The following is a 26,626-nucleotide window of genomic DNA, read 5'->3' as shown; positions in this document are numbered from 1 at the left end:
TCTGTCAAATAAATAAGTAAAATATTTTTTAAAAAAAGAAGTTAACACTATCACTATTTGAAGACAATGTGATCTCTCCTTAGAAAAATGAAGAAAATGAACTGAAAAAATAAAGTATTGTAAACAGTAACTGAATTCAGGAGGGAGCTGGATACAGTCGTAAAGTCCTAACTGAGCAACAGGCTTCTTGGAGACCTGTCAGGAATCCCGTGGCAGGTCAACTCTGTCAGGTCCCCTGTGTCACAGGGGGTGTGGCGAATTATGCACTCTGGAAGAAACACTTTTTCTGTCTTTGGGTTTGCTTTCCCCGCTGGTTATGCCTCTACTTTACCATTCTTGGAACTACTGACTTTGCGTAACAACAGGGTGTCTGGATAAAATTGTCTCCAACCAAGAAATTCACTTCCCGGGGAGAGAAATGAGACAGTTGGCAAGCCATGGGCCATTATCGTATTTCCCATCCACCAGAAGCAGCTGGCCTTCTAGAACAATGAAATGGTGTTCTGAAAACAGATCTAGCAGTATCCAAGAGACCGCACCTGTAAGGCTGGGACGCTTTCTTGTAGAAAGTGATATGTGATCTCAAACCCTCACCAAAATGCAGTGTCAGTTCTCTCTCGGCCAATACAGAGGTCCAGAAGCCTAGGGCTGCAGTGGACGGGTTGGGGGTGCAGGGTGACCGCTCTATTACTTTTCTCTCTAAAAATATTTGCTTCCCATCCCCCAAGTCACTCATGCTCTGTAGACATAATGGTCTAGGGTGAGGTGTTGTCGTTGAAGAACCCAATTAGGGTTCCCTGGTCCTTTGGGACTCCTCCTCCCACTAGGGTAATGGCAGGAAAGGGTGTTCCTGTGCTAGCCTGCTACCCTGATTATGAAGGGGAAGTAGGGTTGTTACTCCCTGATAGGGCCTGGGAGGGTGGTGGTTGCCTCCTTGCACCACCACACCCAGTGGCACAAATTAACAGAAAACCATCACAATCCATATAGATATACTAATTTTCCTCCCTCACTATTGTATACATCAGTGTTTGGAGGGAGCTAAGTCTACCAGTTTGTTCGAGGTTTCAGAATAGTAAGAACCAGGCTCCTGGGTGGCTTAGTGGGTTAAGCCTCTGCCTTCCACTCAGGTCATGATCTCAAGGTCCTGGGATGGAGCCCCTCATCCTGCTCTCTGCACAGCGGGGAGCCTGCTTCCCCTCTCTCTCTGCCTGCCTCTCTGCCTACTTGTGATCTCTCTCTCTCTCTCTCTCTGTTGAATAAATAAATAAAATCTTTAGAAAAAAAAAGAATAGTAAGAACCAACACTTGGCTACAGAGTATATAGGAAGAATGGGCAGCACGTTGAAGCAGTGAGCTCTGAAACTTAGAAAGAATGTTTAAAGTGGCCTGAGATGTCACATCTGTCTTATCTGGATGTGACTTGATGTTGCCTCCTTTTAGGGACACTCTGTGGCTGGAGAGGCGGAACAAAGTACGGGTGTGGGTTGCCAGGGCTTAATTCTGGGCCCTCTTCTGTCTACGTGCTGTACCTAAGCAACCTCATCCTGTCCCATAGTTTTAAATAACTCCTAGCTATTGATGAGTCCTAAACCGACATGTCCAGCTCTAGCCTTGCCTGCAAATCCAGATTATACATCCACCGGGCTCCTTGATCAGCCCTGTGGAGGCCTCATAAGGATCTCAAATCAACATGCCCAAGGCAAAACTACTGATTTCTAGCTCTCAGCATCCACTTAGCTGCTCCTGCTACAGTCTCCCTTTCTTCAAGAAATGGCCCTATAAGCCACCAAAACAAAAATCCAGAGCTGCTCTTGTCCACTATGCTAGTCGTCAACCGCATGTGGCTATTTAAATTTAAATTAATTAAAATTTAATTTAATTTAAATTAACATCCCAGGTTTGCAGTTTTACTAGCCACATTTCAAGGGCTTGAGAGCTACCATATTGGACAGTCAGCGACAGAGCATGTCCACGATCATGGAGAGTTCTGCTGGACAATCTTCTCTAGCAAGGCTGCCAGTGACTTGTCTTTTCCTCATCACCTCATGTAATCCATTAACAAATCCCATGCATTTTACCTCCAAAACATTCCCTGAATCAATCCATCTCTCTCCAACCCACTCCTAACACCCTGGTCTATGCCGCCATCACCTTCCACCCGGACTGCTGAACTCACTTCTTGGTTGCCCTAGTTCCAATCTTCGCCACCTATAACCATTTCCCATCCAGTGAGCATGATTTTAGAACTGAAAATCGGATCATGCCTCGCCCTTGCTACAATTCTTCTATGACTGCTGTGGCAGACACTGTAGTTTTACCCTTATGCCTTTCTTTCCTTCTGCCTCAGTTACAGAAACTCTTAAGTTTAGGTGAGCATACGGAAGCCCAAAATAAAGAACACATTTTTCAGAGTCCCTCCTTGCTCTTAGGTGTGGTCATGTGACCGAGTTCTAACCAGAGAGAGCCAAGGAGGTTGTGTGCAGTCTCCTGGCATGTCTTTCAAAAGAGCAGGCTTGGGCGCCTGGGTGGCTCAGTGGGTTGAGCCTCTGCCTTCGGCTCAGGTCACGATCTCAGGGTCCTGGGATCGAGCCCCGCATCGGGCTCTCTGCTCAGCCGGGAGCCTGCTTCCCCTTCTCTCTCTGCCTGCCTCTGCCTACTTGTGGTCTCTCTCTCTCTGTCAAATAAATAAATAAAATCTTAAAAAAAAAAAAAAAGAGCAGGCTCCTCCTGCTGCTGTAACAGGCATGATGGTTGAAGCTGGAATAGATCACAAGGTGAACTTGGGAGCAAAGGTAATGCCCTATGAGCAACAAGATAGAAGGAGCCTGGGCCCCTGCTGTAGTGGAGAAATGCACCAGCCCTGAAACGCCTACCGAGATTTTTACACGAGAGAGAAATAAGCTTCATTTTGTTTAAGCCCTAATTATTAGAAGTTTTCTGTCATAGGAGGACGTAATTCTAACTGATACAGCTTCCCAACACACTTAGAAGAAAACCCAAACTCCTTACGAAAGCCTGGAAGTTTCTACACAACCGGTTACCATTCCAGTACAATCCCCTCCATTCTCCCCTCACTCACCATGCCCCAGTCACGCTGGCTTTCTTTTCTGGCTTCAAAACACCCAGTTTCTTCATGCTCTAGGGACTTTGTAGTTGCTTTTCCCTCCGTTTGGATTGCTCCCCCTCGGATCTTCTCATGGCTGATTCCTCTTAGTTGCTTGGGTCTCAACTTAAATATCACTGAGAGACATCAATAGAGATGGTTACAACGACCAATCTAAAATACCCAACAAGGCACCCTCCTTTACAAAACCTTATTTTAGGGGCGCCTGGGTGGCTCAGTGGGTTAAAGCCTCTGCCTTCAGCTCGGGTCATGATCCCAGGGTCCTGGGATTGAGCCACCAGTCGGGCTCCCTGCTCAGCGGGGAGCTTGCTTCCCTTCCTCTCTCTCTCTGATTACTTGTGATCTCTGTCTGTCAAATAAATAAATAAAATCTTTAAAAAAAAAAAAAAACCCAATACCTTATTTTAATTCTCTGCGTAGGACTTATCATTATGGTCTGCCTCCCCCTCCTAGACGGTAAGCTCCATGAGGACAGGAATTTTGATTGGTTTACTGCTGGACTTCCACTCTCTAGAACAGCGCCTGAAACCCATACGTGTTTGTCAAACACCGTTCCACGGGTGGCGTGGTGGTTAAAAGCAGGGTTTCTAAAGTCAGACGACGACCCACATCAGCATCCTGGCGGGGCCACATACCGGTCATGTGCCCTAACTCGAGTCATGTGACCTAACTCGAGTCGTATAACCCAAACTTTCCGTAAAATGAGATTTCCTGTGGCATAGCGTAGCAGTAAAATGAAAGCGTTTTAAAGCACTCCCTCCCCTCTCTCCCTTCCTCTGAGGGCTCCCTTCTTTTCCTCCTCCCTTCGGTCCCTTCCATGACCACTTTTCTCCTTTTCGTACCTCTCTGCACCGTCTAGTGGTGACTGGGCCTTTGAAATTTGGCGGGAATCAGCGCCACCATTCAGGAGGACCAGGGCTGCGCACGCGCGAGACACCTACTCTTTCTCGCGCGCTAACTTTGCAGCCTCGCCAGCCAATCAGAGTTAGCGTCGGAGCCCGTGTTCCGAGGACTCACCAATCGAATCTGGGAGGCGGGCCGCCGTGGTGGCCGTGGCGAGAGGGGGCGGGGACAGGGAGAGGGCACGCACGGCTCTCGCGGCAGTGTCTCTGCGGGCCAACCGGAGAGGCCTGAGGGTGAAGGCGGTGGGGCGTGGCGTTGGGGGCTCCGGCAACCCAAGGCCGTCCAATGTCGAGCCAATCAGAGTGAGGAGGTGGGAGAAGACTAACCAATCAGCGTGCAGACTAGGCAAGGCAAGGGGTTGAGGAGTCTCTCGCGGAGGTCTCCGGCTCCCTCGCTTCTGTCAGGGGAGCGGGTTGTGCGGAGGAGGCAGAGGAGGCGGGAAGACGGCTGTGGTTGAAGGGACGATCCCTGACTTGCGTGGAGGAGGTCCGAGGGAGCGGGCAACCATGGTGATGGCGGCGAAGAAGGGTCCAGGCCCGGGTGGCGGGGTCAGCGGGGGAAAGGCGGAGGCGGAGGCGGCCTCGGAGGTGTGGTGTCGCCGGGTGCGGGAGCTGGGCGGCTGCAGCCAGGCGGGGAACCGCCACTGCTTCGAGTGCGCCCAGCGCGGCGTCACCTACGTGGATATCACCGTGGGCAGCTTCGTCTGCACCACCTGCTCTGGCCTCCTGTGAGTGGACTGGCGCCGGGTAGGCGGGGGGTGGGGGGAAGGGGCTGCGGAGTGTCGGCGTTGGGGACAGCATGGATCCGGGGCGAAGGGACAGAGCCGAGGTCGGGGCGGCGGGGAGGCCTGGGCACGCTCCTGATGCGCGAGGGTCGTCTGCTGCAGAGAGGTGTGATGGGGAAGGGAAATAGGCAGGGGAGACAAGACACGATTGGAGTCGCGCTGCAGGGGAAAGGAAGGGCACCGGACAAGAAGGGAGAAACTCCCGAAGAAGGGGGGCGGCGAACCGAACCGAAAGTGGGGGAGAGTCGAAGGGAACAGGCGCGGGGGTGGGGGGTGGTTAGAGATTTAAAGGGCCAGAGAATGACACACACCTTGAAAGGGAACTCTCTGTAGGTGAGGGGCAAATAGGAAAGGGGGAGAGTAAGCTGGGCTCTAGAGGGAGGCGTACTTTTCTTCCTTCCGGCTTGTGCCCATCCTGGAGTGTGAGATGGAGAAACCCCTTTAAAATAGGTAAGTTAACCCGGGCTGACAGCGTAGAGATAGTGACAGGTAAGGAGCCCCGTTCCGGCGTTCAGGGGCAGGTCCTAATAATGCAGGGCTCTGGAGTGCAGGTCTTAAGCGATGAGAGCGGATGCGTTTACCCTGTTAGAGAGCTTAACTTTTCCAAAGGTTTGGGGATCTGGATGAGCCATCCTTAAGTGTAATAGTTTACACCTTTAAGCTTCTTGTTGCCATGGCTTGATCCTGGTAGTAGCATCTGGCAGCTCTTTCCAGATTTGGGGGAGTTTTGTTGTATAATCTGCAATGCTACACTTGGCACCGGCACTGTATTTGGTCATGCCCGAGCTAATTTAGAGCCACACAGTTCCAGGCCAGATTTCTGGTTACAGAGTAAGGTTCTCCACCACCACCCCCCATAGGGAATTATTTAGTTAGATGGTGATTAACGTTTGATACCAACCCTGTATCTCAATTCTAAGTCCATCAAGAGATTCATTCTGACTTGTTTAGTATTGCTTTAATATATTGGTTTGTCAGTTTTGTGTTTAACAAGGGGGGCTTTCCTTGTTTCATCTTACACCTTTAGGAGCCAAGGAGGGAGCAGTATTGTTCTTACGTGACAGATGGGAGAACAGAAGCAAAGAGAGGTTTACTGATTTATCCAGTGCCATATGGGAGTTGCTGTTTTCAGCATTGGTTATTGGATATTAGTTCTGATCACGGCAGATCAGAAATGAAGATCCAGGTCTCCTCAGATACCGTGTAGGATTCTCTCTCTCTCTCTCTGGGGTTTTTACCTCCTTTGCCAAACTTCTGTGTTCTGAGCAACCTCACTTGTGTGTTATGACTTGGGTCTAAGTAAACACTAGTAGGGCTCTTGGGACAATGATTAGAACCCAAACAGGAAGGTGTCAAAAGGTAGAGACTTAACTGAAGGCAAAAGGATAGAACTGAGACTGGGACAAGTACTCTGAGGAGAGAAGGAGCGAAGTTTAGGACTATTTATAGCAGAAAGAGAAAGAACAGATTCCCGAAGATCCTGTTATGAAGAGGAAAATCTGATTATAGAGTCTGGGAGCAAGGGGATAAAACTGATGGCATATCAGAGTCTGAGTCCTAGGAAGGAAATGTTTGGAAACAGTATTAATCCATCCCCATGGTTTGCTGCATGGCACAAAAGATAAAGCACCGACTAAATGGGAGGGCTGACACTATTTTCAATATTTTATAGATCTTGGGCGCCTGGGTGGCTCAGTGGGTTAAGTCTCTGCCTTCAGCTCAGGTCATGATCTCAGGGTCCTGGGATCGAGCCCCGCATCGCATCGGACTCTCTGCTCCGCGGGGATCATGCTTCCTCCTCTTTCTCAGCCTGCCTCTCTGCCTACTTGTGATCTCTCTCTGTCAAATAAATAAATAAAATCTTTAAAAAATACATACATATATATATATATGTGTATATATATATGTATGTATACACATATATATATATATGTATATATATGTTATAGATCTTGGTTTAAAGTATCCCATAGATAACATTTCCTTTCTATAATGAATATCCCTCAATCAGGACAGAAGGAGGGTCAGGGGATCTGGCACACATTAAAAACCTGATTTCTTTTGCTAGAACAGTTAACTCCTTAAAGATCAGGACACACTTTGCAGAACGTGACCACCTTTCCCCTGTGTTCATTATTTTTGGTCTTTAGTGAAAGATCAAAAGGCCGGGCCAATAAATGAAGCTGAACTAAAGGGCATGTTGACATCATAAGGAGAGAAAGAGGAAATTCTAGAAGCCAGCTGTAGTTTTCCTGGCTGTGCCTAAGTTCTTGATGGTACTTCTCCTGTGCTAATTGAAGTTCTAATTAGCATGAGCTAAGTAGGGCAAGGCAAAGGAAGCTTATAAAAGGGTCTTCACAAAGTACTGCTTGTGCCCTCTGATGCACCTTGGGCAAGGCTGGGAGCTGGCGGGTGGGCCGTGAACGGAAGGTGGAAGTGCTTATCACTGGGCGTGGAGTCAAGAGGAAGCAGGCACAGTCTAGCAGGCCGTGGAGGGGCCTGGCTCCAGGGGGACACATAGACCAATTAACATCTTAAACCCACATGGTTGATTGCCCACAGATGAGGATTTCGTGGTGCTGGGAAGTGAATATCATGGTAGGCCCCAAGAGGCTGCTCATTGATTCAGTCTGTCAACATACATTTATCAAGTGTCCGAGTGTCTATCAAGCTCCAGATTCGTTCTTAGGCACCGGAGATATGGCAGTGCACAGAACTGTACCCATCTTCATGTAGCTTACACCATGGTGGAAGCCATGGGCTTTAAGTCAATCATTAAATACATAATTATAGGTGGTAATAAGGGCTGTGAGGTAAAGCTCAGCATGGGCTAGAGAGTGATGGGAGCTCACGTTGAGGTATGATGATGGAAAGAGAAGAAATATTCTTTGTTTAAAGGACGAGGGATTTGGGGCGCCTGGGTGGCTCAGTCGGTTAAGCATCTGCCTTTGGCTCAGGTCATGATCCCAGGGTGCTGGGATCAAGCCCCGAGTTGGGCTCCCTGCTCAGCGGGGAGCCTGCTTTCTCCCTCTCCCTCTGCCACTCCCCCTGTTTGTGCGCTCCTCCCTCTCTCTCAAATAAATAAAACCTTAAAAAAAAAAAAAAGGACTAGGGTATTGAGGGGGGCAAGAATTCAAGTACAACATTTAGCACCATAGCCAGAGAAAGACGACGACGAGACTGGCCTTATTTTGAAAGCCAGCTTTCTGCTGAAGATGTTACAGATGTGTCCGCCTCTTGGGGGAGTGGAGCGTTCGGGGGGCAGCGAGCACAATTACCAGAGCTCCCAGCTGGCTGCACGGACAGATGCGACAGAGTTGACTGTTGCAGCCCAAGTTGAATTTCCCAAGGTCTGCAGAAAATTCTCGATTTTAATACTGGTGGGTGGGTATGACTGTGGCTTCATCACTACATGTGAGAGCTCATTGTGGCTTCATCACTACATGTGAGAGCTCATTCTCATTTTCTTTTTTCATGAGAAACATTTTCTCAGCTCTAGCAGAAAACCACAGCGTTGGTGTGAGGGATTGAGAGAGAAGCTGCTAGTTTGGGCTGTTTCTAAATTTATATTCATGCTGCCACAATTGTAGGTCCCAAATTTGACCTAGTTTTATTCATTTGGTTTTCGTCCAATACCTAGTTTCCTTAACCTGGATATAGGTCCTTTTCATTTCCCCAACATATACATCTGCCTATGTGTTTTGTTGTGTCTGACTCTTCTAGTAGAGAGCACAGCTAGGACAGGGTAAAGATTGCTGCTAAAAAGTACTTTTTCCAAAACGGTGCCTTCAGTGGTTTTTTTTTTTTTCCTTGTTCTGGTTTGCCCACCTTCCTCAATGGATAGACCACGTTTCTTTGGTAAAAAAATAGATCTTAGGGCCTGAACTGTCATTGACATCAGGAATGGGCACTGTCTTTGACGCCCAGTTTTTTTCAGCAAAGTCTGTGGCATGCTTCCCTAACCTGGCTGTCTGGGTCCATCTTTTTTTTTTTTTTAAGGTTTTTATTTATTTATTTGACAGAGAGATCACAAGTAGACAGAGAGGCAGGTGGGGGGTGGGGGGTTGGGGCGGGGAAGCAGGCTCCCCACCGAGCAGAGAGCCTGACACTGGGCTCCATCCCAGGACCCCGAGACCATGACCTGAAACGAAGGCAGAGGCTCAACCCACTGAGCCACCCAGGCACCCCGTAGGTCCATCTTTAATCCATAGTCCTTCAGGACTCAGTAATACTGGTCTCCTCTACTTCTGCACAACTTTATTCCAGTAGTGGGATCCTCTACTTCTGCACAACTTTATTCCAGTAGTGGGATAAAGTCAGGATTTGGGTGGACAGAGCTCTGGGCTGCGTGCCTAGGAGAGGTGCTTGACAGCTCGCTCTTCGTGACAAGTCCCTAACCTCCAGGTGCCTTAGTTTCCCTATCTGGCTTTGCTGGTAGTAGTTCCTCGTTGAAGCTTTTTTATCTCCATGGAGGGAAAGGCATAGTGTGTTGCTCAATAATTCAGTACTTTTCCATCCGTCTGGGTGAGAGAGGCAGACGTGTCCCTGGCCCCTGTGTGAGTCCCGTCCCTCCATCGCCTCCCACCTCACCTTTCATCCAAAGAGATGAGAAGAAGAGGGAAGAATGTCAAAGAAACCAAGAACGAGCCTGAAGAGGAGGGCAGAGGACAACGGTTAATCACTTTCACTAAGGAAGAACTACAGGAAATGAGTTGAAGCTGGGATTTTTGATTAGGAAGAAGTTCCCTAAAAGTAGTGAATTTGAGCCTACAGCAGGGTAAGGGGGGAGCTCTCCTATTAGGGACTAGTAAGAGTCTCTAATAGGGACTCTCTTTGGTGATGTTTGGATCCAAGATAAGAATCCTGCACAGAGACAGAGGACTGGAATCCCAGGAGCCAAGAAACCCCCCGTGGTGGGGGAATGAACCTGAACATGAAATATTCAGAAGTCAGGAATTCCCAGGTCCAAGTTTGGCACAAAGGAAAGAACTTGCGTGCCGGGTAGAACTGTTTTTTTCCATTGTTTGACCTGACAGAAACTTCTTATCTGAGCTGCTGAGCAAGTCTGAGACTTTCACCAAGAAAGACAGAAGCGAAATATGGGCCGTGGTAAGGGTGACGACCACAGAAAAACAAAAGGTGTGGTATTTGTAGGAATAGTCCTACGCTTGGTAGCATCAAAGGGAAGGGAGAGAGAGGCAAGGAGAGAGCCCTGGGCGGGCTTTAGGGTCCCTGCAGGTCCTTTGGCTGCCAGTAATTCAGGGCACTTCAAAGAGGGAATGCCAGTCAGGTGCCCTGCGAAACCAAAATGGAAAGCCTCCCGAATGGGCCAAGGCTCAAGTCCTAGTAACGTACTTGCTTTCCGTTGGAAACACTTGCCCTATTCTGGGCAAATAAATTTATCTCTGTGTTTCCCCAGCACCACCTGGTCAGAAATAACAGAATGGATTTGCTGTGATACCCGAAGGGCAGTGTCTCCTTCTAGCTCTCATTTCTTTGGGGGGGAAAGCTGTGAGTCATGTCGGGGAGACTGGGGGCAGCTTGGAGATTGGTTCTGTTTGATTCCAGGCCAGTGACTCAGATCTGGCCCCTCGCATGACCCTGCTATGTCCCCAGCGAGCCCCTCAACCATTCGATTTCAGCTTCTGGGAGGAGAGGGGCTCTTGTGTCTAACTTGTTCCTGTCAGCCAGCAGTGGCCTCTCTCTGATTCAGAAACAAAAAGCTCTGACTCATAGGCCATGTAACTAGGTCCTCTTCCTGGGCTGCAGAATGTTGCCTTGTAGAGAATTCTCCCTGCCCCCAAACTGTGGCTCTAGTTATACATAATCCAGTCTACAGACAACAAGGTCAGAGCACTGATTTTTGTGCTGTGCTACGGAAACATCCTGTTCCCTCGGATTCATTTGGCCCAAAGCACCTAAGTCACTTATTTTCTCTGCTTTCCCTTCATCCTATCTCCCCGCCCCCCCACCAAAAAAAAAACCCTCCAGTCTAAGCTCAGCCATAGGAAGTTCTGTTCTAATCATCCCCTCCAGACTGATGAATGGGTCAAGTCCCTCTCCCTCCCCCACTAGGAAACACACCTCCCTGTTTACACTTTGCTAACAGTTCCTGGTTGTCCTTTCAGGAAATGTCAATGACCTTTTTGTGATAGACTTTGAATCTGTTTTTCTAGTGTTAGCCTAATACATTTTACTTTTCCCATGGCCATTTCTCTTCCTTCCCCGACTGCGGCATCCTGGTGCCACATTCTCCCTGATCCGGCTCTGTGTATGCCTAAATGGCACCCAACTGTGTCGAGAAGTATCTTTACCCAGGCGTCTAGGGTCACTGTAAGCAAGCGCCCAGTGATCAAGGACTAGGTCCTACATGATAAGTGCTCTGTATGATACAGAGTGATAACTTACATTCCTCCAAGTGCCTACCATAGTACCTTGTATTTTGGCAAAGGATGTAGTTGTTAGTGGGAGGGGAAGGGCTGGGATCCCTGGGATCCCAGGGACGGAGAGGTCTGCTCTGGCTAATCTCTGACCATTTGGCCTTCGAGAGAGGGAAGGGCTTAGAGATTAAGGTGACCAAGAGCTAGGAAAAGAATATAAAAGGCTGTCTGGACTTCAAAACAAAACTAGGCCATGAGTAAGACAGACTTTAGGAGAGAAAACTGTGGAGTATCTCTGAAATGTGCTTAGAAGAGTTTTCAGGGCCGATCAGATTTAAGAGCTATTGTTTGACACGTAGTTACAAAGCCTTGCTTTTGGATTTTGCTGCTCTAATCTTTCCTTGGGGCATCAGACCTCTTTGATACTGTCTTTTAAAGGAGTATTTTGAGACCCTTTACTTAAAAGTCTAGCAGCAGAATTGCTGAAAATGCCTTCAATTACAGCCTTCGGTGTCCTGTCCTTTGTTAGAATCCTGCAGTCAGTAATTTATCATTCAAAGGGGCTCCCACTCTTCACTGTTCGCCCTGGACTGTGTCACCTGTCCCCCCCCTACCCCCCCCCCACTGCCTCGGTGTAGGCTTACACAACACTGCCATTCTTCTAGACTTTTGTGCGTGCACCTGTAAGCCTGAATTTTTTCTACGGTTTCCATTTGGTAAACTGGATGGTCTCTGCCTTCCTCTCTGCTTCCTGATGGCATCAACCAGGACCCTCTTCCCGAGTTCCTTTTATTTTCATATCTTGGTTTGCCCTTTCATTCCTACCCCCCCCCAGGGGAATTTAAGTCTGAAAAGCCACATGAGCTGAAACTGTCTTTCCTGCCGGTGCCTGTGCTCATTCACGTGCCGGTCCCAGGGGCTGGTTTACTCATTGTGGTTTGGCCAGCTCTGTTTTCATCCGATAAGTGCTGGTGGTCTAGACCAGAGTAAAACTTAAGGGAAAAGGAAAGGGGAACCTGGCTTAGCGCCAAGTTTCCCTTGTGAGAACACTCCAGAGGGCAGTTGAGTCGGGGCAAGGAAGCCTTCTTGTCTACTGTAATCTCCACAGGGCTTCTGTGGGCACAACTAGACTCCTAGAGAGTTAACAGAACACAACAGAGCTGGCACAAAAGCATCGCTACGGGATGCATGTTCCTGACTCATGCCAATCTCATATTCATGGTTGAAGCTGACTTCCTCCTGCTTCATCTAAAGATCGAGAGCTGAGAAAACCTGGATTATCTCTTTTCCCAGAGATCTTTTCCTGAAAGAGAGGGGCCCTCTCCACCCCTACCACCACACTTTCTGTTGAGACAAAGAGGAGGGGCAGGCAGGTGTAAAACAGTGGTAAAACAGGAAATGGGAAGTGGGCCCATCTCTGAGTTCCCGGAATTTACCCCCCAGCCTGCAGGCTGAACACGGAACTGAGGCAAAGAAGAGAGGGCTTCTGGGTGGGCGGGCTCTGCCTTCCTCTCCAGAGCGACAGGGAACATGACACATTCTTGACTGTCATTAAAAGCCTCCAAAACATTCTCGCTTCCCTTCTTTCCTTGAATTAGGGATCTCTCTGAGCTTAATTCATGTGTTGTTTTATCCTTTCTGCCCACCTCTCCTCCCATAAACAGACCTGCAGTGCTAACTGCATTGTGCCTCTCTTCCTGTCTCTCTGGCACAGGAGAGGCCTGAACCCCCCTCATCGAGTCAAGTCCATCTCCATGACAACTTTCACTGAGCCTGAAGTGGTATTCCTGCAATCCCGCGGAAACGAGGTGAGCCACCACCGATGGAATGGCTGCTGGCTGTAGTTGCCCTTCTGGCCAGGGGGCTCCTTGCCTCAAGACTGTAGCTTGCTTTTTTGGTCGAGTTTCTTTTATTTTTTAGTGAGTGTATAGTATATCCTGTCTATGTATATTTGTATATCCGTGGAATCTTGGTTATACAAATTGTGCTTTGTCTGGGCCCTTGTTAGAGGAATCGGGGGGAAAGGAGCAAAATCTCTGTAGGGGGTGACTCCTGGGCACTCACAGGGAAGACTTCCCCTGGACAGTTAGAGCTCCACATTCCTGAACATTCAGAATAGACGGGGCGGGCCCCCTGGAGTAAGATCTCCTGGATCCAGCTCTACCGACCCAACCCTCAGCACCGTGGGATTAAGCCCACATGTGTCCTCGAATGTGGGTTAGACCCCTTCCCCAGCTAAATCTGCTGGCAGCGGGAAGACACCATCCTTGGTGTTAGCAGTCCTCCTAGCTTGAAGGTGATTGGCTTACTTGGAGGCTGCCAACCAGGGAGGGCTCTGGAGGGGTGTTCTAGAAGCCACAGCTTGTCCCTGACCCCACCCCCATCCAGATTTAGTTCCCCATAATTCTTATGGCCCTCTCTTTTCTAAGTTGTGTCATAACATGTAATTATAAATCTTTTTTTACTTACCTAAGGCATGACCTCCCCCATTAGATGGTCAACTCTGTGAAGACAGGGATGGTGTCTGCTTTGTAGATACACCCAGACTTTCAGCTGTGTCTGTGCTCAGTAAATACGTATTGATGAATAAAGTGGGGGTGCTCTCCTCCCCATCCCATGCTTTCTGCCCGAACTCCTCTCTTACCTGATTCCATGCCTGTAGGTTTGCAGGAAGATTTGGCTGGGCCTTTTTGATGCTCGGACATCTTTAATACCAGATTCCAGGGACCCTCAGAAGGTGAAGGAGTTTCTCCAGGAAAAATACGAGAAAAAGAGATGGTAAGGAGGAGGAAAGAGATTGCTGCGCACACCCATGTGCCACGACATTCTTCGTCGGACGGTCCAGTTTCCAAACTTGAATTGGGGCTTTTCTCAAAGGCCAGACTTCAAAATTATAAAGCTACCTAAAGGACAGTTTGTTCCCAGTCACTAACCTCGCAGATTCGATGCCTCTCTTTTGGAGAGACCTCAGACTACTTGGAGAAGGGGTGGGCCTGAGGGAGTATGGGGCAGGTTAAAGCCCAGCTGGGCCCATATATGCAGAGAGGCAGCTGGGAGCACATGTCCTGGAGCCTGTGCTTTTAACCCAGCGTGTTTTTTGTTTTTTATTTGTTTGGTTTTTGTTTTTGTTTTTTTAATTTTATTTATTTATTTGACAGAGAGAGATCACAAGTAGGCCAAGAGGCAGGCAGAGAGAGAGGAAGGCAGAGAGAGAGGAAGGGAAGCAGGCTCCCTGCTGAGCAGAGAGCTTGATGCGGGGCTCTATCCCAGGACCCTGGGATCATGACCTGAGCCGAAGGCAGAGGCTTAACCCACTGAGCCACCCAGGTGCCCCATTAACCCAGCGTTTTATCCGCATTTTATGTGTGTTCTGTTTTCCTGGTGACGAGAACAGCATCTCTGCTCTGCCCTTCCTTTTCTCTCCCCAGGTGGCACTTTCCGTGGCTTAATCTCAGGGGTGTGTGCATGTTGGGGGGATAACTCTAGGGCAGTGAAGAGAATGCAGACAGCAAGGAGATCATTGTGGACAAAACAGCATTTTGGAGACCCTGCTGGGGGTGTCCTCCAGACAAAGAAGATACCTCCAGGGTAGAACATACATACACGGGAGTGGAGGGGATTTTATCAGACGTAGCAGAAGCTGGCAGGATAGATTGTGAGCACTTAGGATAGGAGGGGGCAGAAACTTTCTGTGGGACTGGAAAGGAGTTGGAAAATAGCATCACCTGTCCAGCAGCATTGCTGGCAGTTTGTTACTTGAAACCCAAATGGTTTGATGTCAGAAAGAGAATGGAGAGGGGAGAGAAAACCCGGCCCAAGTCAGAGCAAAGTGAACATTCCCGCAGAAAAGAAGGAGCATCTGACAGTAAAGGGGGACCCTCAGGATGGACAGAACTTGGCTGAGTTACGAAAGTCCCTTTAGTTCGAAAAAGAAAATCCGTGGGCAAAGGCCAGGGGACTCGACTGCTGTCACCTGTGCTTCCCAGATGCCTACACTTGAGCATGGCCTGTGGTGTTACCCCCTCCTCTCAGCCTGACTATTCTTTCCAAAGGTATGTCCCCCCAGACCAAGTCAAGGGTCCCGCTTATACCAAAGGCAGTGCCTCCACCCCCATCCAGGGCTCCGTCCCGGAAGGAAAGCCCCTGCGGACTCTCCTGGGGGAGCCTGCGCCGTCTCTCTCAGCGGCAGCCTCCACCTCTAGCCAGGTAACTCTCACACCCGCCCTCCGCCCTCCAACACTAGCTAGGGATTTGGCAGACAGGGATGTCTGTTTCCTAAATCCAGCCCCAGCTCCGGACTTAGCAGACGACAGTAGAGGAGATGTGAGTTAATTCTCCGCCGTGCTGTTACCTATGTTTGGGACTCACCGTGGCCTCCTGTCTTTTGGAAGAAAGAACCCAACAGGAAGTGCTATCTAGGGAAGTCAGAGTATCAACCTCAAACTTGACCATTGCTCCAAGGAAACGCAGAGGGGCCGGGACAATGCCTCAAGCCCCTTGGAAAGAGGAGGAAGTCTCAGCTTCGGGGCTGGGGACCTGGGGGGGAGGGGGTTCTCTTGGCAACATCCCTGTGTAGCTCAGTGTTAACTGTCACTGAAAGGCTCTGAAATGTCTGCTTCTGGGAGCTGGTACGCTAAGAAGACAGAGAAGTTAGGTACGTGAGGGGCTCAGGCAGTTGCTGCCCAGGAAATCTCTCAGTTGAGGGCAGTTTCTCCCTCTCTTCTCTCTCCACGTGCCTATCTGGGGGCAGCCTAGAGAGCCATGCAGGGGCCGGGTCATGTCTGGGACTCCCAAGTGCTCTATGTCATGCCTTCTCTTCTCAAGTCTGACAGTCAGTCTCAGCCTCGGATGTCCCAGCCCCGGAGCTCTCAGCCACCTCCCCACTCCTCCATCAAGAAAGCCAGTACTGACCTGCTGGCCGACATAGGAGGAGATCCCTTTGCTGCTCCCCCTGTGGCACCGGCTTTCGCTGCATTCCCAGCCTTCGGGGGTAAGTGGGACCTGGGAAGAGAACATTCCTACAGTGTATTACCCCTGACACAAGGCATTCACACCCTTAGGGTGACCAAGTTTCCCCCCCCACAACCCCCTGCTCCCCGCTGGCTCTTAGCTCCCATCCCACAAATGAATGTGCTGACAGTTCTGAAGCATCAGAGTTGGAAGGGCCGGGGTCAGATGAGAGTGGCCGGGATTATATCTGTGAGTTTGACCAGAAAACATGACAGTCGGGGACTCTAGCGCCTCCTCTTAGAACACTGGATCGCCTGTTTATTACTGTCTTTTTCCGTTAAAATGGGGGCGGGGGGCTTATCCTGTGTTCCATTTCCCCTGCCCTCTTCCCAGAGATCAGCAACAGCCAACAGAGGGTTGAATAAAATGGTATCTAGTTTCCTTTTTGCCTTTCAAGCCCCTTCCCCCGCCAAAACCAACTTTTTTTTCCCCCACGTGATTTAGCCCAAAGTAGCCCCTGACAAAAATGTGAATGCCTCATGGAATAAAGATAGGAGATGGTAGGGAGTGAACTTGGGAGGCCTCTGACATCCCCTTTCCCCCAGCGGGCTTCTGGCCCTCTGCCCAGGCCCCTGCCATCTCTCCCTGAGCAGGACCCTGTGGAAAGGCAGTGTCTCATCAGTGGCCTTTGGCCTTCCCAGTTAGTGCATATTTTATCGATTATATGTCCATTTTATATATATGGCCTTTATGTTCCCTCCACCTGTAGGCCAGACACCCTCCCACGGAGGCTTTGCCAACTTCGATGCCTTTGGCAGTAGCGCCGGCCTGTCCGCATTTGGAAGCATTCCTCCTGGCAGCCAGGGCCCATTCCAGGCCCAGCCGACACCCACAGGTAAACTCTGCCCCACTCTCTTCCCCTCCTTTCCGCTCCCCTCCTCGCTTCCAACTGCCTTCATGTATTTCCCTTCATTTGCATCTGCACCGACCTAGAGAGCTGGGCAGAGGGGACAGAGGAGGAAGAGAAGCAGGCCCAGGAAAGCAAGAGGCGGGCAGAGGAGACTCTTGGCAGGAAAAGGGGCTCCCGCTCCATTTTGTCCCGGAAAGACAGCAGCCCAGTTGCCGCAGGAATTGTGGGGGTGTGCATAGGAGATCTCTGACGGGCAAGTTGGAGAGACTCCAGTCCTCGAAAAACCAAGAATGGACGTGAGCTTTCCTCTAGAGCGCCCTGATGGACCATGCTGGACACTGCGCAAAGGGTGAGGGCTGGGTCAGAGTCCAAGATAGTCTCCAGAAGTCCTCACTCACCCCCGTTAGCGCAGAAGCCTGTAAACTCAGTGTCGTGTTGTGCAGCAGTTGACACACCATCCCCAAAAAGAAAATACCCTAAAGGCCGCTGCTGTAAAGCACCTGGTTCCTCCCCGAACCCCCAGACATCAGGTCTTCATAGCCTTGGGGCCGGCCCTCTGCGGTTGCCCATCCTGGACACAAGAGGGCAGCCGGCGTGCTGGAAAGACCCAATGTCTGGGGAAAGCCAGTGACTTATGCTCTCTCTTTCTTCCCTTCCCCACCATCTGCCCTCCCCACCCCACCACTGCCAGCCAGTCGGATGCTAACTGGAAGTTACAGCTTTGGTGAGTTTTTCTTTCCACCCCACAGCCCACCCGAGGTAGAAGCCTGTCTCAGGTGCTCTGAGCAGAGAGCTCTGAGGTCTGGAAGGAACCTTTCCAAGGTGGCCAGCTTCCCCATGAAGCAGCTGGGCAGTTCCCTGTCGTACAGCCCACAGCGGGGCAGAGCTGGGCCCAGAGCCCAGACTCCCCTACTCTCTTGCTCTGCCCACCACCTTCCCACTGTGCACCACGAATTGTCTGCGTGCTTTTGTTTTTATTCTAGTTTCGTTTTTTTGAATGGGGCAAGGAGGGACGTTTTCTATTGATCGCAGTTAAAATTTACAAAGAAGTCCTCATGTTAACCAACTTAAAGTACCTGACAGGGTAACCTTGAAAGTCAGAAAGCAGAAACTGTTAGACATAATGAAAATGTAACACGGCAACAGAGAGGCAGACTCACAAGATTAATAGTAGATCAAGTAGGTAGACAAATATGGAGGAAAGTAGGCCATTTGACTAACACTTGAACAAGTTTGACCTAATAAATAGAAGGAGAACTTTGTAATCAAAAGATAGGATTTTCAAACATGGAACACTTTTATAATCTGACCACAGACCAAGAGACAACACATAAACTTCTAAGAAGTAGAAATTGTTGGGTCTTGGATGGCTCAGTGGGTTAAAGCCTCTGCCTTCCTCTCAGGTCATGATCCCAGGGTCGTGGGATCCAGCCCCACATCAGGCTCTCTGCTCAGCGGGGAGCCTGCTTCCTCCTCTCTTTCTGCCTGCCTCTCTGCCTACTTATGATCTCTGTCTGTCAAATAAATAAAATCTTAAAAAAAAAAAAAAAGAAGTAGAAATTATTCAGGTCACATTCTAAATGATAAAAGGTGTCCTAAAAGTTGTCCCACAGTAGTGTTTCATTGTCCTTGAAGGCATGAAACAGGGAAAAGATAATTACAATATGGAAAACAGATAAAAAGCTAATAACCATCATGTGTTTTTTTAAAACCCCTATAAATAGGGGGGCCTGGGTGGCTCAGTCATGTCTGCCTTCGGCTGGGGTCATGATCTCGGGGTCCTGGGATTGAGCCCCGCATCGGGCTCCCTGCTCAGCGGGAAGCCTGCTTCCTCTCTCCCACTACCCCTGCTTGTGTTCCCTCTCTTGCTGTGCCTCTCTCTGTCAAATAAATAAAATCTTAAAAAACAAACCTCATGTAAATAATAAAGAATAGGATAACACGGAACAGATACAAGCAGCTAATAATACCCAGAAAAAGATGAAAGTGTTTTCAACCTGACTAATGAACGGAAAAACACAAATTAGGGTCAGATGATAATTCCGCACATTATATTCACAGAAGTTTTAAAGACTAGTCATGGCCGGTACTGTGTGGGGTAATTGGCCCTTTTGCATGTTACCAGTAAGAAAGTAAGTTGGCACAGGAGTATTCAGTGTAGCAAGAGGGAAGTGTTCTTGGAATGAGAGCTCTAAAGGAAGCAGCCTGTACAAGGTGGTTATAAATTGGTCCGGCCAGAAATGCATGCCTGTTGGAGCATCTGGGTGGCTCAGTGGGTTAAGCACCTGCATTGGGCTCAGGTTATAGTCCCAGGTGGCTGTTGGTCTCCCTCTCATAGGGGAGCCTGCTTTTCCCTCTCCCTCTGCTCCTCCCCCTACTTGTGCTCATGTGCTCGCTCTCTCTCTCTCTGTAAACAAGTAATTACTATTTTTTTTTAGATTTTATTTAATTATTTATTTGACAGACAGAGATCACAAGTAGGCAGAAAGGCAGGCAGAGAGAGAAGAGAAAGCAGGCTCCCCACTAAGCAGAGAGCCCGATACGGGGCCCCATCCCAGGACCCTGGGATCACGACCTGAGCCGAAGGCAGAGGCTTTAACCCACTGAGTCACCCAGGTGCCCCAATAAATAATCTTTAAAAAAAAAAAAAAAAAGAAAAGAAAAGAAAAGAAATGCATGCCTGTCCCAATCCGTTGCCTAAAGGGCCAACCTTTAAAGGAGAGAAGGAAGGTGTCAGGAGCCCTCTCTGGCTGAAACTGGGGTGAGCTTTTGTCCAGTGTCTGGTCATCTCAAAAAGAGACGGTCTGCAGCCCACCAGAGCCAGCCAGCCCTTGTGAGCCACTGTGAGGAGCATCCCCATATTATCTCCACGAGAAAGGAAAGATCTCCATTTTGCCGGTGACAAAACCAGATCAACGTGGCCAGTGACCTGGGCAGACCCGAATAGCGGAGGAGTGGCAGCTCCCATTCACTTCCCACCACACCTTGATCACGAGGGTGGTTCTCTGAGTGTGCCATAAAGGAGTACTGGGGATGAAGTAGGGAGACTTGGGTGAGAGGTGGGTGTCTTTTTTGACAAGCCTGGTTGTATTTTTATTTCTGAGGGGGAGTCTGGAGAGGGGAAGTTTCTAAAACTGCCGTTTCCCCCGAAACTGCTAGAAGGCATGTCTACCAATCCAGCCGCAGGGAATGGGGCGCTGGAAGTGTAGAGGAAGCAAACGAGCGCAGGTATTCCATTCCTAGGTTCCCCAGAACCAGCCGAAAGTGCTGGAGCCGCCTGGCTGTCCGCGAGGGCCGGCTCTGCCCCCTAGTGTCCGCCAGGAGACACACAGCCTAGCGGCGGCAGTCCAACACAACAGCACCTCCCCAGCTTGCGGAGCTCCTGACCCAAAGGCCCAGAGCAGGACTGGGGAGTGTGACCTAAGTGAGGACAAGAAGCTGTGTTCACTCAGAAATTCCACATACCCCGAGTCATAGCCCAGGAAAGGCCAGGGGCCCCCGAGAATCAGAAGATTCAACACCAGGAGGCTGGTTTCCAGTCTTTCTGACCGCCTGGGGCCTGGGGAGGACGCAGACCAAGTGTGCTCAGTGGCCTGGTAGCCTCGCACTGGTTCCCGTCGAAAGCCCAGGGACTGAGAAGGAGGGTGGCCAAGGCAAGCACTGGCACTCGGGAAGCAGCCCAACCTTGGAACCTTGGAGCAGGCAGGCCGGCCCTGGGCACCTACCTTCCCTGCTGGACTCAGCTTCTCCAAGTCTGAGTGGAGATGCCTAGCACTGGAAGGATCCCCTTAAACTAAAGGGCTTTGGCCTTGCCCTTTAGGGAAGGAAGAGCATGGAGCTTCAAATGATAGTTCTGGGGTCTTCAGAAAAGCCCCCAAACTTAGGGGAAGCCAGGCTAAAGTTTGAGGGGGCCAGGGAGCAGCATAGACTTGAGAACCAGCCTGGCTTGGCCACCTCCCTTGCTTTGTGTCTTCCCTTTTCCTTGCCCTTATCCCCCTCCTCTAAGGGGGTGGGGAGTATCTGCCCTTTGACGGTTGCCCGCTCATCCTTCCCACTCTCTACAGGATTTTCCCCACCAGTTTTCTCATCTGAGTCTCCCCTCCACTCTCTCCACCTCTGCCACCACATTCCGCCTTCCCCACAAATAGGCTTTGGGTTACCCTCCTTTAGGCAGCCTTTGTAGCCCCACCTCTCCACCGCCATGCCCCTGGGAAGAGGAGCCTGTGGCCTTCACTTACTTTTCTTATCATCCTATTTTCTTTCTCTCTTTTTTTTTCCCCCATGCTTGGTGGCATAATAGACATGGCGTTCTGTACCTTGATTTATGTTTTAACTGAACAGTACGGCCAGATCTTTTTTCATCAGTACATGAAGAGCTTCCTCATTGTTCTTTTATGCCTGCACAGTAGTCCTGCTTATGTGTACACTATCATTTATTTAATCCGTCCCGTGTTCATGAATACATAGAACGAATGATGAAGTCTTTCGCTGTCAGACGGTGCTGCCGTTAATTATCCCGCATGTGTCCTGTTTTGCACATTTGTAACTTAGATCCGTGAGAAAACTCCTGGCAAGGGAGAGTTGGTCTAGAGGGGGACACAGTTGATACAGAAACAAAAACACGTCCCTACAAAGATGTCAAGGGCCACAAGGGCAAAGAACAAGGTGTCAGGAGAGGAAAACCAGGCTCTCATTCAGACTGAGGTCAGAGGAGACCCACCTGAGGACATGGTTCTGTTAAAGCCCGAAGGCTGGGGAGGACCGTGGCTTGGGGGGGGGGGGGGGGGGGGGGGGGGGGGCTCCTGTTCAAGGTGGAGACAGAGCACTTGGAAAGCCTGGAGCTGGGGGTCCAGGAGAGGCTCTGGTTTGCTTGTGTTCGAGCCAGCCATCGTTTTTCCTTTGAGACCTTGCCTGGTTTCTCTGACCCTGGAGACAGTTTATTGTATCAAAAGTTAATGATGATACCTCCCCATTGTGCATGCGTTACAGATTGCCAAATACTTGCCGAAAACACTTAGCCTGGGGGCGGGTGGTCTTCCAGGCCTCCGAGGAGAGGGCAAGCAAAAACAGGCTCAGGAGGTCGCAGCAGGAGCCAGAGTAGGGCCCGGGCTGGAGTCCAGGTCTCCTCGCTCGCCCTCTCAAACGCGGTCATCCAGCAGACAATTTCGGATTACTGGCGTGCGGCAGACACCATGCGAAGCGTGTTTGCCTTCGGTACGAATCTTCCGGCACTCATAAAAGTCAAGCCTTATCCATCCGTAGCTTCATTTTGCCCTCACGACAGCCCAGAGTGGTGGACCGGACCCCATCATAGAAATGAGACAAAGGCTTTCTCCAAAGAACAGAGATGTTTTGGACTCGCTCCTCAGGCTGTTTTGGAAGCTTCCCACGTGGGCTCGCCCTCGGGGATTTCTCTTTTGCGATGTGATGGCCAGAGAAGGCGGAGAAGGCAGAGGAACCCTGATCTAAGCTCCTGGCTTAGGGTGGCCTCCCGAGAGGGGACAGCTGTCTGTGCAGGCTCCTGCGCAGGGCCCCACCTTCCAGGAGAGGCTCCTGAGCGTCTGGGCTTTCTGCCCCTCAGAGCTCCTCCCCGCCCATCCCCTCTACCTGCCCCTTCCTAGGATTTATCCATAAATGCTGATTTGAGGAAAGGACAGACATTTCCATGTCTTGAGGGAAAAAAGGGAACCGCAAGTCAGCCTACAGCCAGAGGGACATGGACCCGACCTGAGGGCGGTTTGAGCACTAGGGAGATGGACAAGGGCAGAGGGCTATGTTACCTAGTACTCTTGGCGGGAGTCGAGGCCCTCTGAACCAGACAATCCAGGGGACTCAATCAATGGTGCACTCATGCCATCACTTTGCTGCGTCTCCCCGCTGCTCCCCCCACCTCCATCTCTCCTCCTGCCCCTTCCCTCCTGCCTCACCCCAGCACAACCTTTTCTGTTTCCTGTGATCGCCCAGGGAGCAGCCAGGTGACTCCGTTTGCGGCCTCTCCTCTGGCACCGGCCAGCCAGCCCAGCAGCCTTGCTGATATGGGTGGCTTCCTGGCGCCCGGACCATCGGCTGGAGGTATCCCTAGCAGGTGGGTTCAGAGGTCAGGGACTCTGCCTTGGGGCCGCAGAGCCTTGCTTTTCCCGGCCTGCTGAGCTCCTCCCATGGGCTGGGACAGGGTCTGCCGTCTCCTGGTCCCTTGCCCTGCTTCTCCCCTTGATGCCTGGGGCCCTGTGTGGTGACTTATCTTCCCACATCACAGCATCTTCGGGGTGGCCAGCCAGGTCCCCACGCTCCAGTCGGCCCCAGCTGGTGGAGGCAGCAGCACTGGGCTTGCCTTTGGAGGTGAGTCTTGGCTGTGAAGACCCTGGGAGGGGATCCAAGGCCAAGAGGAAACTGGGGACTCCGCAGGGAGGGGAGGGGAGAAAACGCAGGAAAGTCGAGAGGAATGCTGTCTCCCGAATATTAACCAGATGAGGAAAGATTAATTCTCTCTTTCTCCCACCTCTACCCCGTTCTACGCTAAGCAACCTTCACCAACCCTTTCACGGTACCTGCTGCTCTCCCGCAGCTGCCTTCTACCAACCCATTCCAGCCCAACGGCCTGGCCACAGGTAAGCCTCCGGACTCTGCCCTGGCCCTGACTTTCTCCAGGGCGCAAATCCCTCTCCTTCCCTTCTCTCTGTCTGTCTGTCTGTCTCTCTCTCATACACACACACACACACACACACACACACACACACCACTGTTCGGAGCAGCGGCGGGCAGCCTCGGTCCTGAAATCAGCCCCCTTCTCACCCTTCACCGGGCCAGACCAGGCTGAATTTTCAGGCCGCCTAGTGGGCAAAGAGTACGACCACCCAAGTCCCAGAATGAGAATTTCAGAATCACGACAAACAGACCACTGCTTCCTGAGCTGGTTCTGCGACTGATGTGACAGGGACTCTCCCTTCTCGCCCCTCAGCAGTGTCCCCCCCCCCCCCCCCCCTTCTGTGTCCCACCTGCAGCCTTGCCCCGGTCCCTGCTCTCATCGGCCTGGAGTGTTGGGATCTCCTGGCTCCCTGTTCCTCCCCTGCCTTTGTTGTTGTTGTTGTTAAAAACCTTGAGGTCAGGAAGAATGCCTGGTGGCTGCCGGCGCCGCTGACAGGCGTGGCAAACCCCACTGCTGACAGCTTTACACCCCTTATTGGCTTTTCCCAGCATCCCTAGGAAAGGGGTCCAGCCTGCTTTTAGAGATGAGACCACTGAGGCCCATAGAGGGCTAATACTTTGCTTTCGTTGGCACAGTTTAATAAGTAGCTGGCAGCTGACCCCGGTTCCGGGCCACGCCCCTGCATGGCACTGCTGTGCCCTCCATGCCACAAGCCACTGTGGGCAGGAAGAGGCCTGGTTTGCTAGGTGGCGTGAAAGCCAAAAGCTTCCGTGGCTCTCTCCGGGTACTTTTACTGGGTACATCTGGTTAGGGACACACACTATCCCATGTCCCCCGTCTTGGAGAGATCCAGGAAGAACCATTCTCCAGCCTGCGTTCCAGAACTTCACCTGAACTTCGTGTCCTCATTCCACAGGGCCCAGCTTTGGGATGGGCAGCGCTGAGCCTGGCTTCCCCCAGACAGTGCCACCCACCAGGGCTTTTGTCAGCACCTTCCCACCACCCCCGTTCCCCGCACAGACCTCGGTGACTCAGCAGCAGAATGGTAAGGGATTCAGACCAGACCCTCCTTTCTTATCCCCAGCCCCCACCCCCAGCCGCTGCGGGGCTGCAGCCTGGAGGCCCTGACTATTAGGACTATCAGGGAGCCAGACGTCTGAGCTAGTTCCCTTTTGGACCAGTAGGGGGGGCCAGAGAAGCCGTAGACCCGCCTGGTGTCCTCTGACTCGGCTCCCCACCCTCCTTCGCAGACTTCAGAAAGGCCAGGTTCTTGCAGCCACTGTGGGAGGGGGCGGTCCCCAGCCTGCAGGCCTGCCCGGTGGACTGCTCAGCCCCAACAGGAGGGGCAGGGCTGCGTCAGCTGAGTTTCTGCTCCTGCTTTCCAGGCTCTTCCTTCAGCGACTTAGGACCAGCCAAGCTGGGCCAGAGGCAACTGGGCCAGCCAGGCGGGACCTCTACCAACCCCTTTGTGGTGAGTGCGGGTGTGGCCTCTCTCTGGGGGTCCGGGACAGAATCCTTTGAGGAGAACAGGGCAGTGTGGGCTGGAAACCCTGCCTTGACAACGCAGGGGGTGCTGGGTTAGTCCGTGGGTGGTGTTGTCTCCCACACTCCCCTGCCCCCCACTTGCCTCAGGCCCCTGACTTTCCCACAACCCCCAGCGCGGTAATTCTGGGGGAGAAAGGAATGCTGGACCACATCTTTTCTCCGGCCTCCAGCTCTTCTCCCCTAATCCCCTAATTTGTGGTTGTTGTTGTTTCTTTCCAGACTGGATCCTCATCAAGCCCGTTTGCCTCCAAACCTCCAACCACCAACCCATTCTTGTAGCACTGTGGCCTGGGGGGGGGCCTCTTCCCTGCCCTCTGGGGCCCCTCTACTCCCAGGAGCTCTGGTGACCATTTGCCTGTGGCATTTCTGTGGGTCTGAGACCAGAATGGGCCTTGTTTTCCAGGGAAGCCGTCTTGGGGATGGTGGAGGTGCTCATGCTTCGCTTGGGGCTTGCAGATAAAAGGGCAGCTTCCCAGGTCAGCTGCCCCCAAGGCTTCTCCCCTCCTCTCTCCAGCCCCCACCCAGGCAGGAGGCCCAAGAGGAGAGAAGGCAGGGCCTGGCCTAGAGGAGTGATGGCGTTTGATTTCTCAATCACTAATCATGATGACAGTAATCCTCACCTCCTGCCCTCAGCATACGTAGTGGTCCCTTCACTCCCAGCCGTGTGGGCAGAGGAAGCTGTGGGCACAGATGGACCAGCATTCCCCTGTGGGAGCAAGCCTCCCCCCTATTCCCGACTTTCCAGTGCTGGTTTCCTTGTGGACAGATGCACAATGAGCAAAGTTGGGTCAAGGTGTGGCTTTGAGAAGAGGTGTGGGGTTGACCTGGGACAGTGATCAGACAGGCTGAGAAGGCTGGGGGGGCGTGGGGGGCTGCAGGTTGCCCTTGGTGCCCTGGCTTGTGCCAGCACCCCCTTTTCCTCCCCACCCCCACCAGGCCAGGAGGCCCTCCATGGTTTTGCTTCCCCGGCAACCTCCCTCATCCTGGGTACTTGGGATGAATAATAGTTTTACCTACTACTTAGACATGCCCAACTCCTGTCAAGCACTTTAGTTTGCTGTGGTGTCATGTTTGGATACCGGTGTTTTATATTTATACATAGAGAATTTTCTAATATAGTCTATTATATATACACACACGCGCGCGCACACATAGAGATATATAGACACAGGCCGCCATTCTGCTCCCAGAAAGCTCTCTCACATGGGGAATGGAACGGACCCCCATCTGTGCCTCGACCAGCAAAGCCGGAGCTCCAGAGGGTGGTGGGGAGGGCAGTCACGAGTCCTGAGCACCCCAGAGCCTGGGCTTTTCCAGGGAAAGGCTTTGTGCAATTGGCTGGTTTTATTTTTCCTTTCTTTTTCCCATGTGCCTCCCCCAC

At 51.2% G+C, this 26,626-nt stretch overlaps 1 protein-coding gene across 4 annotated transcripts; it reads left to right on the top strand.

Annotated features, from left to right (window-relative positions):
- The first annotated feature begins 4,249 nt into the window (after positions 1-4,249).
- AGFG2 (ArfGAP with FG repeats 2) lies at positions 4,250-26,099 on the top strand. Of its 4 annotated transcripts, none has more exons than XM_032872565.1 (13): positions 4,250-4,516; positions 12,909-13,002; positions 13,857-13,972; positions 15,247-15,400; positions 16,019-16,184; positions 16,914-17,039; positions 17,746-17,778; positions 23,019-23,139; positions 23,311-23,393; positions 23,576-23,662; positions 24,617-24,745; positions 25,086-25,171; positions 25,465-26,099. In XM_032872565.1, exons 2-13 carry the CDS (start codon positions 12,949-12,951, stop codon positions 25,522-25,524), a joined length of 1,215 nt encoding a protein of 404 aa, XP_032728456.1. In that variant the 5' UTR covers positions 4,250-4,516; positions 12,909-12,948; the 3' UTR covers positions 25,525-26,099. The 4 variants fall into 4 exon arrangements, with proteins under 4 accessions (XP_032728456.1, XP_032728453.1, XP_032728455.1 ...); XM_032872562.1 differs by having other exon boundaries at positions 4,250-4,757; XM_032872563.1 differs by having other exon boundaries at positions 4,251-4,757; positions 23,579-23,662.
- The last annotated feature ends 527 nt before the right edge of the window (positions 26,100-26,626 follow it).

Source organism: Lontra canadensis, unplaced genomic scaffold, assembly GCF_010015895.1.
Source record: "Lontra canadensis isolate GAN:19392208 unplaced genomic scaffold, GSC_riverotter_1.0 scaffold45, whole genome shotgun sequence".
NCBI lineage: Eukaryota > Metazoa > Chordata > Mammalia > Carnivora > Mustelidae > Lontra > Lontra canadensis.
Note: the sequence above shows the minus strand (reverse complement) of the source record. Positions and strands in the feature narration are given on the sequence as shown.

Coding starts and splice junctions, on each gene's coding strand:
- AGFG2 (XM_032872562.1), top strand. CDS start 4,537: ATGGTGATGGCGGCGAAGAAGGGTCCAGGCCCGGGTGGCGGGGTCAGC. Junction 13,003..13,856: donor TGCAATCCCGCGGAAACGAG/GTGAGCCACCAC, acceptor CCATGCCTGTAG/GTTTGCAGGAAGATTTGGCT. Junction 23,663..24,616: donor GCCCAACGGCCTGGCCACAG/GTAAGCCTCCGG, acceptor CTCATTCCACAG/GGCCCAGCTTTGGGATGGGC.